Source organism: Andrographis paniculata, unplaced genomic scaffold (genome assembly GCF_009805555.1).
Source record: "Andrographis paniculata isolate CXL003 unplaced genomic scaffold, ASM980555v1 Contig15END, whole genome shotgun sequence".
NCBI classification, from domain to species: domain Eukaryota; kingdom Viridiplantae; phylum Streptophyta; class Magnoliopsida; order Lamiales; family Acanthaceae; genus Andrographis; species Andrographis paniculata.
In genome coordinates, this window is record NW_026137435.1 from 2,163,428 (window position 1) to 2,180,832 (window position 17,405).

Genomic DNA, 17,405 nt, shown 5'->3' on the forward strand with positions numbered 1-17,405 from the left:
TGCTCAAAAAATGATATGTATATATATATAACATAAAAGAGTTTACTCACAAATCAATCAATCAATACCACAACCCCCATCTTGCAAGCAATAAAGTGGTAGTACGCACCTCACCTCACCTCCTGTAGGGCTTAGGCTACCTGTGGAATGCCGCATTCTAATGAAGCTACTGCACAAACAGGTTAGGATTCAGCAGCAGCAAAGGTTATTTCAATTATGAGAGGAGATGATGAAGAAGGTTTTACACCTCGATCCTCAACCGCCGCATTTCCGACTGGAAAATCGGGCTTGATGTAAGAGTTCGACGAGCGAGTGCCCTTATATCCTCCCTGGTGCATTCCCGGGAAATACGGACGAGCTCCCAGAGAGCTCCTCCACTGATCATATCTTTTGCATTCACCTCTGCCAACATTGTGAAAGGGAGCATAGTTTGTGCTGTGCCGTGGTGTTTTATAACAATTAACATATAGTAGTAGTTAGTGCAGTTGCTTTGCTTACCATGCTGTGCCAGGTGGCACAGTGCAAGCTCAACGTGCCGACGGATTAGTGATGCTTCGTTGTTGGCATTTTGTACTATCCATGGGAGAGCCCCGTCTTCGATCAGTAGAGATCGTCCCTCTCGCATTCCTGTCATATATGTATTGTTTCTTATAGGGTGTTTGAATTCGGATAATTATAGTTATATCGAAAGAATTGTGAACACCATGGACGACTACGAATACTAGTGTGATATCATGCTTGAAGAAACTGAATTAGGTATATTGATATTTGGCTTTTATTGAAGATAAAATCATTACCTTGAGTGATTGCTCTAGATTCACATTTGGCAAAATTTGCGATCCCACGGGCAACTTGAGAGAGAACGTCCGGATGTCTACATCTCACCATTCCTAAGAGCGCTTTAATGCCACCTTCCGACCTCAGCCTTGCTTGCAGTTTATCTAGAAGGATGTAAGGAGTGAAAATTAGAAACAAATTTAAATAAAAAATGTGATAGGATGATAACACTAGATTGTGACCATGCAGCAGGTAGATATACATTTGAGCTTATTAAATGCTTCCCATAATGCTATAGAACTCTATTTTATGTGTATGTACCGTTGCCGCATAGATTAGCTATTGCTCCAGCAACCATTCTTAGAGTCTGAGGATCTTCTGCATTACTAGCTGTTGCTGATAACAGACGAATACCACCTTGAGCCATTATGAGTTCTTGATTGGCCTCTGAACAACAATAGGAGAATCACAGCAACGGATCAGATGATAATAGAATTGAATTCAACACCTAAAATTGGGTGACTAAAGTGTACAACAAAGCAAAGAACTGAAGGAATAACAATGCAGAACAATGAAGGAGATTACCATTCATAGCAAGATTGGCAATTGCACCAGCTGCAATCCTACGAATTGTTTCATCCTCATATCTTCTAAGGAGCATCAACAATGAAGTGAGGCCCCCAGCTTCAACTATCTTTTCCTGATTTGCCTCTGCAAAGTAACATGGGTATAAATAATGTGCAAAAGACACTAGCATAACAGACTCAAAAGTGAGATAAATCATTATTCTAGCATATATAGATTTGGCACACAAAAAAAAAAAAAAAAAAAAAAAATCTCACTTTCCAGGCAGTACAACTGACAAGCAATTTTAACAATTAGTCAAGCCATTCATGCTACAATCGTTCATATTAAAAACCCATTACAAAGAAAGTCTGAAAGGGGTCCGCTTCATAACATTTTCCTTCTTTTTATTTTTCAGATACCCCCAAAACACAAAAAATCTTGTGTCACACATGTGCAATCCCCTTGCTACTTTCACTTCAGACTTGCAGATATTATAATTTGTACAAATATATATAATAATAACATAACTTTTCAAAAGGAACTCATTTTTAACTTCATAACCAAATCTGAATTCATTTGTGCTTTTTAATATATGTTAGATTAAGTAAATGATCGTCTCACCTAAAAACTTAAGCGATTAAGGATACGCATTATTTGTCTATTTATCTACAGCCGAGAGTCCACCAACATGCCCCTTCACATACAATGGGATAAACGCCACCAAATGAAATTTGCACGTGGATAATGACAAACGGGGGGACGATGGGACTCGAAATCGAGACCTAAGGCTCTAATAACATAGTATCAGAACCATAGTACCTGTATTGGGTATTGATCCTATTTGAATTTTTGGGATTATCATTTCAAGAGAGGAGTGTTGAAATGTAGAAACTCATTTGGCTTATATGGGTGAAGGGCCACTCTAGCTATCACCAATTGGTTTAGATTGAAAGTCCAGATCCCTTCTTAACAATGTTCATCGGCGGAAAGAAGATAAAGAGCTCCTATATCTCAACACATAAAAGTTGATGAATCATCTTACATTTTAAGATAGGGCAATCTACTTTGTAGCGTCCAATACACAGCGCCTAGTTGCATTGTTTGCCTCTCTCAACGTAATTACAAAGTAGGAGTTGTGGAAAACAATTCTTGAAGAACATCACAACATGCTCAATGCACTTAAGTTAGGAAGGAAAGAAGTAAAGACTATTTTAGAAATGACTAGTGCTCCTAATACTGCACAGCTTCAGATAAAGATTCAAAAAGTAATCTAGGATGTCGACGTGAGAATTAAAATCGCCAATGGAAATAGCACGGGAAGATCTAAAGGAATGAGATGTTAACAACTTAAAAGAGTGTGGTTAAGCAAAACACCTTCTGCAGCTAAGTTCGCAACTACTTTCACAGCATGAATCCGCACGCTAGCATCCTCTGACTCAAGCAATGATAGTATCTTTTGCAACCCAACTGTCCAAAGTAATAGATCAGTAACCACAAAAGCTCAAAGAGAATCTTAAAGACTCTAGTTAGTAAAACATGGTCAGCACCTTGTTCATGAAGGTTCGTAATTGATGTTCTTTCTGCATTGCTGCCATCTCTTGGACGTAGATTATTAAGTGGGGTAGAGCCTTCTAACCCAAGAAGGGGATTTCCACCATTGACTCTGTCTGGATGGCTTCTAGCCTATAAAGTGAAATATAATGAGATATTCAAAATTAAGGTTTACAAGTGCACACATATGGAATCGGTCAAGCATCCAGAACCCAGATAGCCCCTTTCACTTTAAACGAGGGCAGGATAAATCGATAAGAAAATTTGTGGCATATATTTTGATAGTTAGTTATACATATAACATACTTGATTAGCTTCAATAGAAAACTGAGCCAATTGACTTCGTAAGACTCTGACTTCTTCTTCAAGTTTCATCTTCTGACGACTCTCCTCTTCCAAAATTTCTTCAAGGCCAAAGTTGTTGGTGTTTCCTCCTGCCAACTGCGCAACATAAGATTTAAAACATAATCAGTCAAAACCAGATCCAGGAAATGTGAAAATCTAAGTGTAGTCAACATTAAATTTTGGTGAAAAATAAAATTTAACCTCATCCTTTGAAAATCTAGGCAACAGGTTCTTTAAGCTTCGAATTTCTTCTTCGGCTGCCTTTCTTGCTGATATTTCACTTTGAAGCAACTGTTTAAGCTCGGAAACATCTTGATTACTGGAACCCCTCTGAATCTGCCAAAAAATATCCTGGTTGTAAAGAAAACTTATATTGGTTGCCCAAAAAAAGAAGGGTATGTACCTTCTAATTGTGCCTGTATATATGTAGGTAACTGTAATGATTCATTTGCAAATATGTTTCACATTGACTCACAAATAACAAATGGAAAGGCCAATGCGATGACAGTTCAAATGATAAATCAGCACACATTCAAATGTTGACATTCCCTCCTAACCCATCCTATCTCTAAATAAAATTTTTATAGAATGTACATAACCAATTGAAGTTGATTTATCTATTTGCTAAGGGGGAAAAAATCTGTATATGTTTTACTTACATCCTCAGGCAGCATAGATACAATACAAAGGAAGAGTCAAAGCTTGTTAAAGTTAAAATCCAGTTTCCAAGGCTGGAAGGCCTTGGATCCAAGCAAGAGGATTATTTGAATTGCATTCTACCACCATTCTAAGGCAGTATTAGTTATAACTGATTTTACATTACTTTCATGATATTATATAAATTTTAAATGACTAATCAAACCAAAATGCTGAAAGGGGATCAATTTCCGTATAGATAGAGGTCCTTATTTTTACATTCTCACTATTATAATCCCAGAATTATAACATCCTATTTGAATAAAAGATCACATAAATGATTAACGAAATTCTTTCTTCTCCATATTCTTTCAATATCTTACAGAACAAGAACTACTGAACATGCAGTCAGACAGACAGCAAGGAGATGGTCTTTTTTAACAGTAGCTAAAAGAGTAATCTCAGGACTTATATCAAAACTGTTGAAAAGCTACCTCTCCATTAAGGGCATTCTTTTGCTGGTTGACAGCCCATTTCTCTTCAAGCTTCTTAATTGACTCCATATAGTCCATCTGACATTTCATTTTCTCCTCCTAATACAAAACAAATCAATTGAAAAAATGAAACAAACGGACAGAGGAGCCTAGATATATGTTTGATATAATTGTTGGCATTCACCTTCACCAAACCGGTCGGTAAGACAAAAAGCTGAAAATTGATTTTTTATACCAGACCACATTATTCTTTTAGGTAGGTAGATCTTAGAGACATTATCAGCTTCTTAGGAGAATGCATACAGCAAAAGAAAATTTACTAGCTCTTGAGAAAAATTGGCTACTCACCCAGGAATCAAATATCATTTTCAATTAAATTACTTGCTCAAATCAAGTATTTGGTCTAGCTAGACAGAAATATAATGAATATAGAGGCAGATGAGTTTATGTTGTCCATACCTCTAAACTTTCCACATACTTCCTTTCTGCCTCGTTAACACGTTTCTGTGCTTCTAATCTGATTCTCTCAATCTCATTATCATACACTTTTTGCTGCCTTTCATTTTCAGCAATAAGTTTTTCAAGTTCTATCTCAAGTCTTTTGGACAAACTTTTGTAGTCAAATTCTTCTTTGATCTTCAGCATGTTCTCCACCTTCATTGCCTACAGAAAAATTTCACAGTAATTTCTATACTTCAGAAAAGTTCTAAAAAAAGAAACCGCTACTGACGAAACAATCAAAATTATGCAACAATCTTCACAAATGTTGATTTGAACAACTCACTCTTTGTCCAAACAATATGGTACTTGAAGTCTCAGCTCGATGGCGTGGTGAAGGACCTATTGTGATAACTAATGAAGTTCTGGATGTGCCTGCAGCAAATACAAGGATCAATCAATCTCTAAAACAATGATATTTTTTTCTTCAATACTATAATCAAAATCAAGCATGATTGAATTACAGATAAATGCAGCATAAGCTTGTGGCAAGATCTTAATCATCACCACTACATTCTCAAAGATTGTTTTAAAAAAAAAATGAAAAAATGGTAAATATTGGATTGCAGACCTAATCATTGCATAAAGCTTTTATGCCAAGGTCTCAATCATCAATCATTAATAATTTTAGCTCTTGAAACTGCCAAGATAAATTACTCGTTCTCAAATAAAGTATGTCAGGGTTAGGATGAACCTTGATTCAATGGACATACACGCTTGCATGAAGTACACAAACAAATTACAAAAGATATTTCACCTCCAAATGAATCTTTAAGTAACCTTGTAAGCTTTGAATCTCGAACTGGTACATGAGAACTATTTTCCGCCAATGCATTTATGCATTTTCCTAAAGCACTAAGTGAAAGATTAATTGATTTGGCTTCTTCTAACATGTGTCCCTCACTCCCTGCAAAAGATTATAGAAGTGTGTTGGACAATATATCAAAATGATAATCAACAGATACAACCTCCCCATTCATAATCTTATAGAGCAGAAGAAGAATTGCTTGAAGACTTTAACTACATAGCTGGGAACAATGATTTTGAGAATAAAACAAGTAAATATGTGTTCTAGAGGATCATAGCCAGTTTAATCTGTTATGCATGCAGCATTTGAGAAAAATTTAGTACAATAAGTCAGAGACGGAATAAATATGCCGCTAATCACAAATATAGTTCACGATAACAAGATTAAGGTACTCATGGTTGGTCTTTCACACAATAACAAAATTATAAACTATAAAGAACCAAAAATGGTGGGTAACAAGCATCATCAAACATTTCCCACAGATACCAGAAATCTTCAGAAAACCCCAAAATTAATATGTTAATGACAACCATGAATATGGGACTCAAATAACAAGGTTGTTTGCCCTTAAAAATTAGTCATTGCTGCTGGGGAATCCTTAAGGCAGCATCCACTAAATAGTTAGAAATATTAGTTAATACACATGTGATGGGAAACTGATGATATTATTAATCACAGCTCATTCACACTTATTATAGTAGAAAAATAAATAAATCAATAAAAAATATATTAAAAATACTCACAAAATGTACGCATAATAGTTAAGAAAGAAAGAACAAAATGTTGACTTATTCCAACAAATTTAAAGAGTTGGGGTAAAAACTGAAAACCTGATTTGTGAATTCGTTCAGATCCAGCAAGATCAACAACTATTAGTTTGCCTTTCCGTAGCATAGGTGGCCTCAAATTGCCAACCAAACTAGAGCGATTTTGAGTATTGGGAGAAAAATCCTCTTCCCCACCCAACACTGACCTCTTCACATGTACCTATATATTTTACATGAGTTTCACAACCACATAAGCTACAGATAAATACTGTATCAACAGTTTTGGTACCATGAGGAGAGCATGACTGCGGGAAGATTCAGTATTAAGTTTAGTGTTAGCAGCAATCCTATGGGCTTCCCCCACACGCAAAAGTTCAAGAAAACTTTGTTCGTCTCTGATGTTCACTACAGTTGCCCCTGGCAAGGAAACATCACCCGTTCTTTGGTCCTCAACAATTGATATGTTATCATTTGCTGGATTTAGTAGATCTTGAATGGTTTCCATATATAGCTACCAAAAACCAAAACTTATAAATTAGAGCTGAATTTACATTCTCAAACTCTTGGAAATATAATCAATAGTGTCAGCATTGCACTTTCATTAGTTGGCACTAAGCTAAATACACTACCTGCAAGTATGATACTGTAACAGAATCAGTCTCTGGAGAAATATTTGCAAGAATATCCTCCATTGAGCGGACCATTATTCCCCGATCAGAGGTGTCTTCATCACCAAGACGTCCAAGTGTGTAAGTCTTCCCAGTGCCAGTTTGACCATATGCCATTACCGTCCCATTGTAGCCTTCTAAAACACTCTGGAAAATACAGGATGGAACATAATACAATAGATAACCAAATCAGAGATTATAAAAAAGCTTTAGTAGAAATAACTCAAGGCCATCTTCAATCAAGGGCAAGACTAAATAAGTTTAAATATTCAAGGACTGATACAGCAAAGCAAAATAAAAATGATAGGCAGTGCATGGCTAATGGCACACTAGAATCACAAGCACTCCTGAATTATAGTCCATGCTATAAAGTCTGTTTCCTTTAAAATACCAACAGCAAGAGTACATTTACATGATTTACACTTGTACAAGAGATGCAAAAACTTAGCACAAGCATGTTGTTATATTTCTCCATGCACGTCATAGTTTATAATTCTTAAAGAGTTGAAGTGAATATCAATTATTTAACCACACATGATAACATATGCAATCCATCTATGATAAAAGCCAAAGGTGCAGGTAACCAAAATAGAATATTTTCACCCATCCTTTTCTCTTATTCAAGAATGTGCAGGAATGCACAGTCATTTTGCAATGAGAAAAGCTCACGGCATACCATAGTTCTTAATCTTCAGAACAATATTTCAAAATTCTCTAAAATTGAATTGAAGACATCAAAAACTAACATTCGCTAAAGTTGAATGAAAAGACATCAAAAACTCACCTCGACAACAGGTTTTGCGACAACTTCATAGACTCTCTTTTGTGATGCGAATTCAGTAAGAACCTCATCAAACTCATATGTGTCTGAGTCCCAATTATTTTTACAAAGTTTCAACCTCTTAAGCTGCACGAAACAATGTGAAAAAAATGGCATCACTGTGAATCTTATAAGTAGATAATACCATAGGATACATAAAAGTTAAATAAACAATAGTATTAAAGTTTAATCGGGAACCTCTGGCTGCAACTCCACACAATCAGCAAAATCTGCATCTGCTGCCTGCTCTTCAGCATTCCGAGGTCTCAATCTTACAGCAACTCGGACTCTTCCTGTAATTAATCCAGCAACATAATTATTCAGAATCTTCAAACAGTCAAATGATCATGAGCAGTACACTTATGCTTACAATCCAAACATTAATCCTTTATCAGAGTAATTTCAGAAATTAAAATGCATTCTTTTCTTTCAGAAATGCCCTTTGACTGTCATGTACACATGGAAAACCCTTCCCTTTTACCATCCATCTTCCATAATAATCTTATATCATTTACTCATGATCTGCATACACTTGAATTTTGCACATAATGCACAATCATTAATGTGAAACGCTTAATTTACCTTTATAAACATGATCATGGTAGAAACTTATCTCTCTTACTAATAACAACTCCCATAATTCTAAACTCATCACACACATTAATTGGCAGAGCAAAAACACGCTTTTTCTCTCTCTCAATGCATGAGTAATACAAGCTCAAATAAATCCTAATACACCTTCGATCAAATCAAATCAAATCATAATAACAAATCCAACAGCCGCAGAACACCTCAATAGAGTCCTTGGCAATCAAATAATTAATTAGTGAGAGCACAAACCACAAAACCAAATAAAAAATCAATTGTAACAACACACTGCTGAACAATAATTCAAAAAGCTAATCCAATCGCTCAGATAATCAAACGAACAACCATCAAAATCCACCGCAAAACCAGCACGCTCACTCATCAAATTCCATTTCAAAATCAAGCTCCAACACCGAGCTACATTGCAAGTGAAATTGAACAACCACCACCACAATTTCCAGTACAATCCACACAACCAGATCTCGGCAGGCAAAACCGCTACCAAACAAGTCCACCCAACTCACCGGATTCGCCTCCGCTGCTGCGGCGAGCATTCGTCGGCGGAAGCTTAGATTTGAAGGAGGATGAAGTACGGAGATTTGGTGCCTTGTTAACGCCGTTGCGGTAACCACCACCACCACCACCTGACGCCATTTCCCTCTGTAGAGAGAAAAATAATTCAAAACATACGCACACAAGTAGAGCGTGACTCAAACCATATATATATAAACCAGAGGACCGGGGGAGAATAAAACAAAGATGCAGGGGTAATTCCGTCTTTTCAATGACGCCTCTTTTAGTACAAAAGGAGAAAATAGTAAAGAAAAAAAAAGAGGTCAGGAAGGAACAGTAGAAAGGAACATGTAATGGGCCGTGGCCCCCACCGGAGTGATGCTTTACATGTAATCTAAGGCCGTGTTTGGCTGTCTAGAAACTTTTTTTCCGTTCTGGAAATTGGACGTATAACTGTTTCACTTCTCAACTAATTTTATTTAAGAACAAATAATTTAATAATAATAATAATAATGATTAATATTTGCTTTATTGAGAATGTGGAAAATGGAGGACAGATGCAGAATAGGAGGAAGAAGGGTCAGTTGGGGTCGGGAGTCGGAGTCCAGTCAATTAGACGTGGGTTGGTGAAATTACCAAAAGGGGCTTCCATCACCGGCATAATGGGGCAGTACTCTTACATATACATACATGGAAACGTGCGAGGATCTTGCCGAGTATTTAGAGTACGCCTCATTGTCGGGCAGAATGTCGGGCCGGTGATCCGGGCCGGGCTCGGCTCTTATTTGTCGGGCGATGTAATTAGAGTGGGCTCATTTTGCTTTAGTTTTGTACGGACCAATTACTATCATTTTTTTTTGTTGAAAAAAAACATTTGAATGAGAAGATTCTAATTGTTAAATTGTTTTAATGAGATTTGATTTTGATCTTACTATTTTAATTTTTTTTCCAAAAATATTAAATCAATTATTTAGTTTTTATTTATTATATTACATAAAAATTAATTTTTACATTCGAAATATCGCATTAATACATATTTATATCATATCAAACAACTATTTCAATTCAAAATCTTATTATTCAAAACCAAAGCTCAAAACTAAAATTTTACAAGTAAACACACAGTGTTTAGCAATTAGTTGTTAACTGATTCGATTAGCGAATTTGACTGCTGCATTCCATTAACTGTTTGTATTGAAGTATTTGGTAAAATAGCGGTTTATATTAGCTGTTTATATGTATAATATGACAATTAAGGACATTTTTATTTTCAAAATATTTAGTTGAATTTTTTCGGTGGGTAGATTTTTTTATAATTTTATTATTAATTTTAAAAATTAGAAAAAATGTAGTAAGATATTTATTTTTATTATTTTAAAAATATTTTCTAAAAAATTAATACAAGTTTATTGAAAATTTTTTTTTTTTTCATTAGAAATAGTATAAATATAAAAGAGTAAAAATTATTAATATATGTATTTTTATTAGATTAATTTTTAATTAATATATATTTATATTAAATTATAATTTTAAATAAATATATTCATTTTTAATAAAAATATTATGTGATAAAAAAATGCTACATAATTAATTCAATAATATTAATATTTTTATATTATTTTTATTCTAAAAAATAAAATATATATAAATAAAATAATTGATATATAAAAAAATAATTATTTTAAATTTATAAATATGAATTTTATAAGTTATTAGAAGAGAATATATCTAAATAATTAATAAATAGTGTAATAAAAAAATATATGAATATATGTAAAATAATTAATTAATTTTAAGGGCAACTAAGGAATAAGAAAAATTAAAATGAAAAAACTAATCTGAAACGTTGGTATATATAGTTTTTTCAAAATTAGCTTTTTCGACCCAATAAGCTAATTGAAAACGCTAATTTACCCAACACCAAAATTAGCTGGTTTACTGGTCAAACAGCTAAAAGCTCTTAAATAAGTTAAAAGTTGTTTACCAAACACCCTCTTAGTATGATTTACTGGGTGGACCAAAAGTAATTGGCCTAATTTTTAAAATAATAAAGATTTACTTAATAAATTATTAATGGTATAAATTTTTATTAATATTAATAAAAAATACATAGATACATACACATAATATAGATATAATATATATAATTTTTTTTTTATAAAAGTCAATAATTTTTTATAAAATATTATCTTTTATTATCAATACAATTTTCATATTAAATAAAAATATATATAAGAAGTCAGGTGTTTTTTTATATAGGTTTGGAAAAATATTGGTTTAAATTTAGTATTAAAATAATAGCAACTTCTATTTAACTCTCTAATCCTAAAATCGAATTCTCATCTACTTTCTATACAAAAAAATAAAAAGTGGACATTTGTGTCTGTATCGGTGGTTGGACGGAAGTTCAACATTAGTTGTCTTAAATAAAAAATAAAAAAAATAAAAAAAAATAAAAAAACTAAGAATGAAACATTTAGATTGTCAAACTTTTTATTTTAAATGATATATAAAAAATAATGATTTATATTGTTGTATCTAATATTATCCGGGGAGTTTGGAGGAAAAAATTTATGAATACGGACTGACATAGAAAGTAACTTGAGAATTGGAGATTTAGAAGAATTAACTGTTTTGTGAGATAAAAAAATATATAATTTTTTAAGAAGTGCATCGCTCAAATAGTATAAACTTGAAAATTTTGGCAAAAGAAACATACATACACATCAAAATAATATTTTAAAAATGAAAATATGGATTATATTATAAGATTTAGGGTTTATTTCCCCCCCCCCCTCCTCTAAAAAAACAAAATTTCACACTATTTTCAATATTATATTATACTCCCTCCGTCTCGTCCCATTGAAAGATTATCATTTTCTATTTTCGTACGTCCTAAAACAAAGTTATTATTTTCTAATTTAGTAATTGTTACCTACCTAACATAATAAATACTCTTTCAATTTATAATATATTACACAAATGTCATTACTTTTATATTACACCACATGCTAATAGGTGTATATTTGTTTTTTTTACTACAATCCAATATAATACTAATATTAAAAAAATTACGTGCAAAAAACAAATATCACCCTTCCAATGGGACGGAGAGAGTATTATATTTTTTCAAAAAAATATTATTCAACTCAAAATATTATTATTTTATATTATAAACCAAATGTCTCGTATTTTACATTAAAAAATATCTCAAACTAAAATACTAAACAAACAAACCATTATTCTTTCAACATTTTTATCAGGATTTTTCTCCGTTTAATTTAATTTCGGTTTTAATTTTTTTTACTATGTAATACAAAATACCATATTCAAATTATTTTGCAAACAAAAAGTGCAAACTTGGGCGTATAACCAAATTCCAACTAAATCCAGTTTTTCTACAAAACTATTACATTCCACACACATTTCTCGTACATAACATTGCATCCATCAATTATTTTACTTAGAAAATATTATAACTTAATATAAATATTTTATACCATTCAAGAAACTCACTGTATCAAAAAAAATATATACTACTTCCGTCCAGCCACAAAATATTCAGTGATTTTCTTGTATTGATATTTGAATATTAATTATTATATCAAAATATAGTACAAATAATAAAGAGAAAATAACAAAAATATATATATTAGTCTCTTATAATACAAATATAATAATATTTTTGGAGTAAACTATACGAATATAAAGATATTTTTAATGTTAAATACAATTGCACAAAAGCATATATTTGCTTCCTAGTTGGATGAAGATAGTATATTATTTCGATAAAAATAATCATATTTCTTATAACAATGCAATTCTGATGAATTAAACATTTGGTTCCATATACATTGAAATTGTGTTTGTTTGCGGATTTTAGTTTTTTAGTTTGGATTTCTAAATAGTAAAAAGAGCAAAAATCAACTATAATCTCATTCAAAACCATTTTTTTCATTTTTGATCCCATTCAAAAATAATTATCAAAATTAGTTCTACACTAAACAAAACTTATCATTTTTAGTTCCACCGTTCAAACTTCAACGAATTATGCTGACGTGGCCGTTACGGAAGTTGATTTGGCAGCTGAGTCAGATTGAATACGGACGTGTCAAAGAGAACACGGCTGTGTTCAATCTTACATCTCAGCCACTGCCCTAACCGATTTGAACACGGCCGTGTTGAACAAAGACATGCCCGTGTTTGCCTCGACCGCAGAACACACCCGTTTCAGAGGGCATGTTACAACACGGCCGTGTTCGTGCCAACACGCCCGTGTTCGAAGTTAAGACACCTGTTATGTACTTTTTCACACACGGCCGTGTATATATATGTACACGGCCGTGTTTGACCTTGTTCACATATAAATCCCTAGTCCCACATGTCCCCACTTCAAAATCCAACAAACACAACCACACACCCGACAACAACATTTTTGCTTCCAAATCCCCAACATTTCAACCCACATTTCCAACATTCCAATCCCTCATTTCATTCCTACATTTTAACATTCCAACCCCACATTCCACCTATTATATTTTATTTTTTTGGAGTAAAGAGGTAAATTTTATTTCTTTACTTTTTTTTTGTATTTATGATTTTAAAAAAAGTTAATATGTGTAGAATGTATTTTTTTTGTGATTAATGAATTATATTGTATGAAAAAAATGAATATTATAGAGATAAGTTTTATGTAATGTACTTTTTTATTGATTAATGATTAAATTTTTGTATTTTATAACTAGTGTATTGAATGTGTTCTATTATATCTTGTATTGTAGGAGAAAATTCATTATCATAGAAATGAATTACGATAAGAGAAAATGTGTTGAAGAGATGTATGATGAAGATATAGATATAGATTGTAAGGACATTAGAGGAGAAGATGAGTGGAATGAAATGCTTAGTGAATCGGATTTTTAGGATTCTAATTATATAATGGAAGAACAAGATTCGGAAGATGATAGAATTGATCGGTCATTGTTTGAGAGCAACGTAGATATGAATGAGTTTAATGAAAATCAAAGGCTCATAGTACACCAAAATTCTGAAGATGAAAATTTAAAAATGTAGTTCAGAATCACGCTATCAAAACAATGAGAAGTATGAAATTTGTCAAAAATGATAAAAAGAATAGCTTATGTCCAATGTGCCGTTGAGAATTGCAATTGGAAAATGAACGCATTAAAGGGGAATAATGAAGCATCTTTTCAACTCAAAACATATAATTGCAACCAAGATTGCATGTGCGACTTGAATGTAAAGAATGTTAAGTCGACGTGGCTTGCAAAGAAATATGAGTCGTTGTTTCGATTTGATCCTAAACGACGTATAAAGGGATTTAGGACAGACGTTACGGAAGACATTAGATGTAATATATCCCAACAACAAGCATACAAAGCGCGGAAATAGACACTAAAAGCAATTGAAGGTGATGCCGAAGACCAATATGGAAAATTGTGGGACTATGCCGAAGCTTTACGACAGTGTAATCCTGAGTCAACTGTTTTGATGAAGTTGGAAGGTGAATTTTTGAATGAACGACGCAGATTTAGTAAGTATTACGTATATTCGAAATTGCTTGTGCGGGGGTTTCAGTCCGAATGTCGACCTATCATCGGGGTTGATGGTTGTTACCTAAAAGGTCCTTGTCAAGGCATTCTACTAACTGTTATTGGAATTGACTTATATTACTGTAGACGAGTTTGAATTACCCTGATGTGGATGAATTTTGTTTTTGTTGTTGAAATAATTAATATCGTTATTTTAGTAGATGTTTTTTAGATACCTTAATTTGATGTACATTTATACCAAAAATTTAAGATTAAACACGGGTGTGTATGTACACATTTCAAAATATTATTTAATCATACACGGCCGTGTTCTACGTAACACGGCCGTGTTCAGAAAACAAAATGGGTGAACATATACCCAAATACGTCCGTGTTGGGAGAATACACGGGCGTGTTTCAGAAACATAATAGTGCAGGTGGTGAAAAACGGCCATGTCATTGGCCGTGTCGGGAAACACGGCCGTGTTCAGTACAAACACGGTCGTGTTCAAAAAACAGAATATTGCGGGGGGTTAGACACGGCCATGTGGTTGGCCGTGTCGCTAAACACGGCAAACACGGCCGTGTTGAGAAAACAGAAAACTGCGGAGGGGTTAGACACGGCCATGTGGTTGGCCGTGTTGAGAAAACAAAAAACTGCGGGGGGGTTTGACACGGCCATGTGGTTGGCCGTGTCGCTAAACATGACTGTGTTGAGAAAACAGAAAACTGCGAGGGGGTTAGACACGGCCATGTGGTTGGCCATGTCGCTAAACACGACCGTGTTGAGAAAACAAAATACTGCCTGGGGGGGTTAGGCATGGCCATGTGGTTGGCCGTGTCTCGTAACATGGCTGTGTTTAGAACAAAGACGGCCGTGTTGTAATTATAATTGGGCAGAATTTGTGACTTTTAACACGGCCGTGTTTGATATGGGTTAGATTTTTTAAAAACCCGAATCGGTCGAACACGAGAGACAAAAATCAAATCCCCCGTGTTCGAAAATTCTCTGGACGAAGACGACGATGCAGGCGGCGGCGACGGACGATGGCGGTGGTCAGCGGCGACGGACGAAAACGAAGACGTAGGCGGCGGCGGCGGCGGTAGGGTTTTTGTTTTGCGATTTGGGAGAATATTTGAAAAAAAGGTTTTTTTCCACTTGGTTTTTATGATTTTGTTAATTTTTTTTTGAATAATGTGGCATAATACTTTGTTCTTGAGGTTGTATTGTAACTTTTTACAACATTAAACTTGATTTTGTTGGATTTTTTATACAATGTGGTATAAAACTTTGTTCTTGAGAGATTTGTTGAAGAATGTGGTATAGTAATATATTCTTATTTGTTAATTTCAATTTTAAGGGATGACACCTAAAGGAAAGAAACAACAACGAAGCGGCAAGAACGTTGCAAGTTCATCAAGGGACAATACACATTTGGATGCAAATGCTCAATATTTGAACTTTCGAAAACAAGAGTATGTTGAACGGTATGAACGTTTGAAGAATAAAACTTTTTTGACGAGTAAGCATATCGATAACAAAGTACTTGAGACTCTGGGCATAGAAGGGGAGGTAGAGGGGCTTATTTCGGTGGGGGCATGTCGTCAATTTTTTCAAATTATAGAGCCAACTTATAAGAGTTTGACGTTGGAATTTATGACTACATTAATGCACGACTCGATAAATTATCACTACAAAAAGCCAAAGAAATTAACTTTTCGACTCAGAGGCAAGATGTTTTCGATTTCACTGTCTGAGTTTACTGCAATCATGGGTTTGCATGATACGGGGTTCATGGGTTCACCAGAGTTTAAGGACTTTCCCATTTCAATACCGGAAAATACTCATCATTTATGGTCGCGGATTAGCACAGAGTAATTTCACAATTCCTACCCGGTCGAAGGCATCGAGGCTCCGGTATGCACCTCAGCGATATATTTATTATATTTTGGCTCATATATTATATGTTCGTAGAGAGAGTACGGGAGTAGTATCTTCGCATGACTTATGTTATATTTGGAGTATGCATACACGCATACCTGTAAATTTAGGATATATGCTTGCGCGGTTCCTCATCTATCAAGTTCAAGATAAACGTCTCAGAGGCATTACTATTGGGCCTTATGTCACTCGATTGGCAAAAGGTCTTGGACTGTTTGATGATGGGACGGAGGAGCCTTGTTGTCTTACGATGCCGTGTGATTTTTGCACCCTACAGTCTATGGGTTACAAAAATTAAGACACAAGGAGGACGAGATCGTTATGTTTTGGTTGGTAGGGCTGGTGAGAAGATGGATCCGAATGATCCTGCACAGGGCGACGAGGTTGAGCGAGAGGTTGCGCACCCTCAGCCTCGTCGTAGGGCTCAACATAGGGTCTCCAACGATGAGTCATCCGTCGCTGAGTTGGGTATTGAGATGAATTGCCGATTCGATCATGTGGAGGAGACGATACGGACATTGTTTGCAGGCTTTTACGAGCATTTCTCGCTTCCTTATCCGTCAGCTCAGCCTTCTTATGCACCAACCCCAGCAGAGGACACTACGGCAGGACGGGACGATAAAGATATGCACAACATGGATGAAGAACATGACGACTCTGATTAGATAGATATTATGTAGTTTTCGAATGTTTTGTTTCGATGTCTGTAAACTGACTTTTTAATTAAATATAATATATTATTAGGTTTTAATTTTATTTAATATATTGGTAATACTAAAAACATATAATGATCAAGATAAGCATATGCACGAGAGAAATCTGTACCCTTCAACACGGTTGATTTGTACCCTCGAACATAGCCGTGTTCGACTAAACACG

General features: G+C 34.3%; 1 protein-coding gene across 2 annotated transcripts; it reads right to left on the minus strand.

Moving 5' to 3' along the window:
• LOC127260330 (kinesin-like protein KIN-UB) lies at positions 1 to 9,209 on the minus strand. Of its 2 annotated transcripts, none has more exons than XM_051288045.1 (20): positions 9,044 to 9,209; positions 8,130 to 8,224; positions 7,896 to 8,018; positions 7,073 to 7,258; positions 6,733 to 6,954; positions 6,507 to 6,663; positions 5,626 to 5,775; positions 5,155 to 5,243; positions 4,830 to 5,033; positions 4,371 to 4,469; positions 3,442 to 3,576; positions 3,202 to 3,336; positions 2,892 to 3,027; positions 2,719 to 2,811; positions 1,363 to 1,488; positions 1,099 to 1,224; positions 798 to 941; positions 499 to 627; positions 248 to 402; positions 1 to 166 (listed from the first exon to the last, which is right to left on the minus strand). In XM_051288045.1, exons 1-20 carry the CDS (start codon positions 9,171 to 9,173, stop codon positions 158 to 160), a joined length of 2,643 nt encoding a protein of 880 aa, XP_051144002.1. In that variant the 5' UTR covers positions 9,174 to 9,209; the 3' UTR covers positions 1 to 157. The 2 variants fall into 2 exon arrangements, with proteins under 2 accessions (XP_051144002.1, XP_051144007.1); XM_051288050.1 differs by having other exon boundaries at positions 1 to 169.
• Between the last annotated feature and the right edge of the window lie 8,196 nt (positions 9,210 to 17,405).

Bases quoted from the DNA above. Each gene is read 5' to 3' on its own strand.
- LOC127260330 (XM_051288045.1), bottom strand. From the start codon at position 9,173: ATGGCGTCAGGTGGTGGTGGTGGTGGTTACCGCAACGGCGTTAACAAG. The intron at 3,028-3,201 runs GTATGTTATATG...TTCACTTTATAG, and splicing joins TTTCTATTGAAGCTAATCAA to GCTAGAAGCCATCCAGACAG. The intron at 403-498 runs GTAAGCAAAGCA...CAATGTTGGCAG, and splicing joins GTGCCACCTGGCACAGCATG to AGGTGAATGCAAAAGATATG.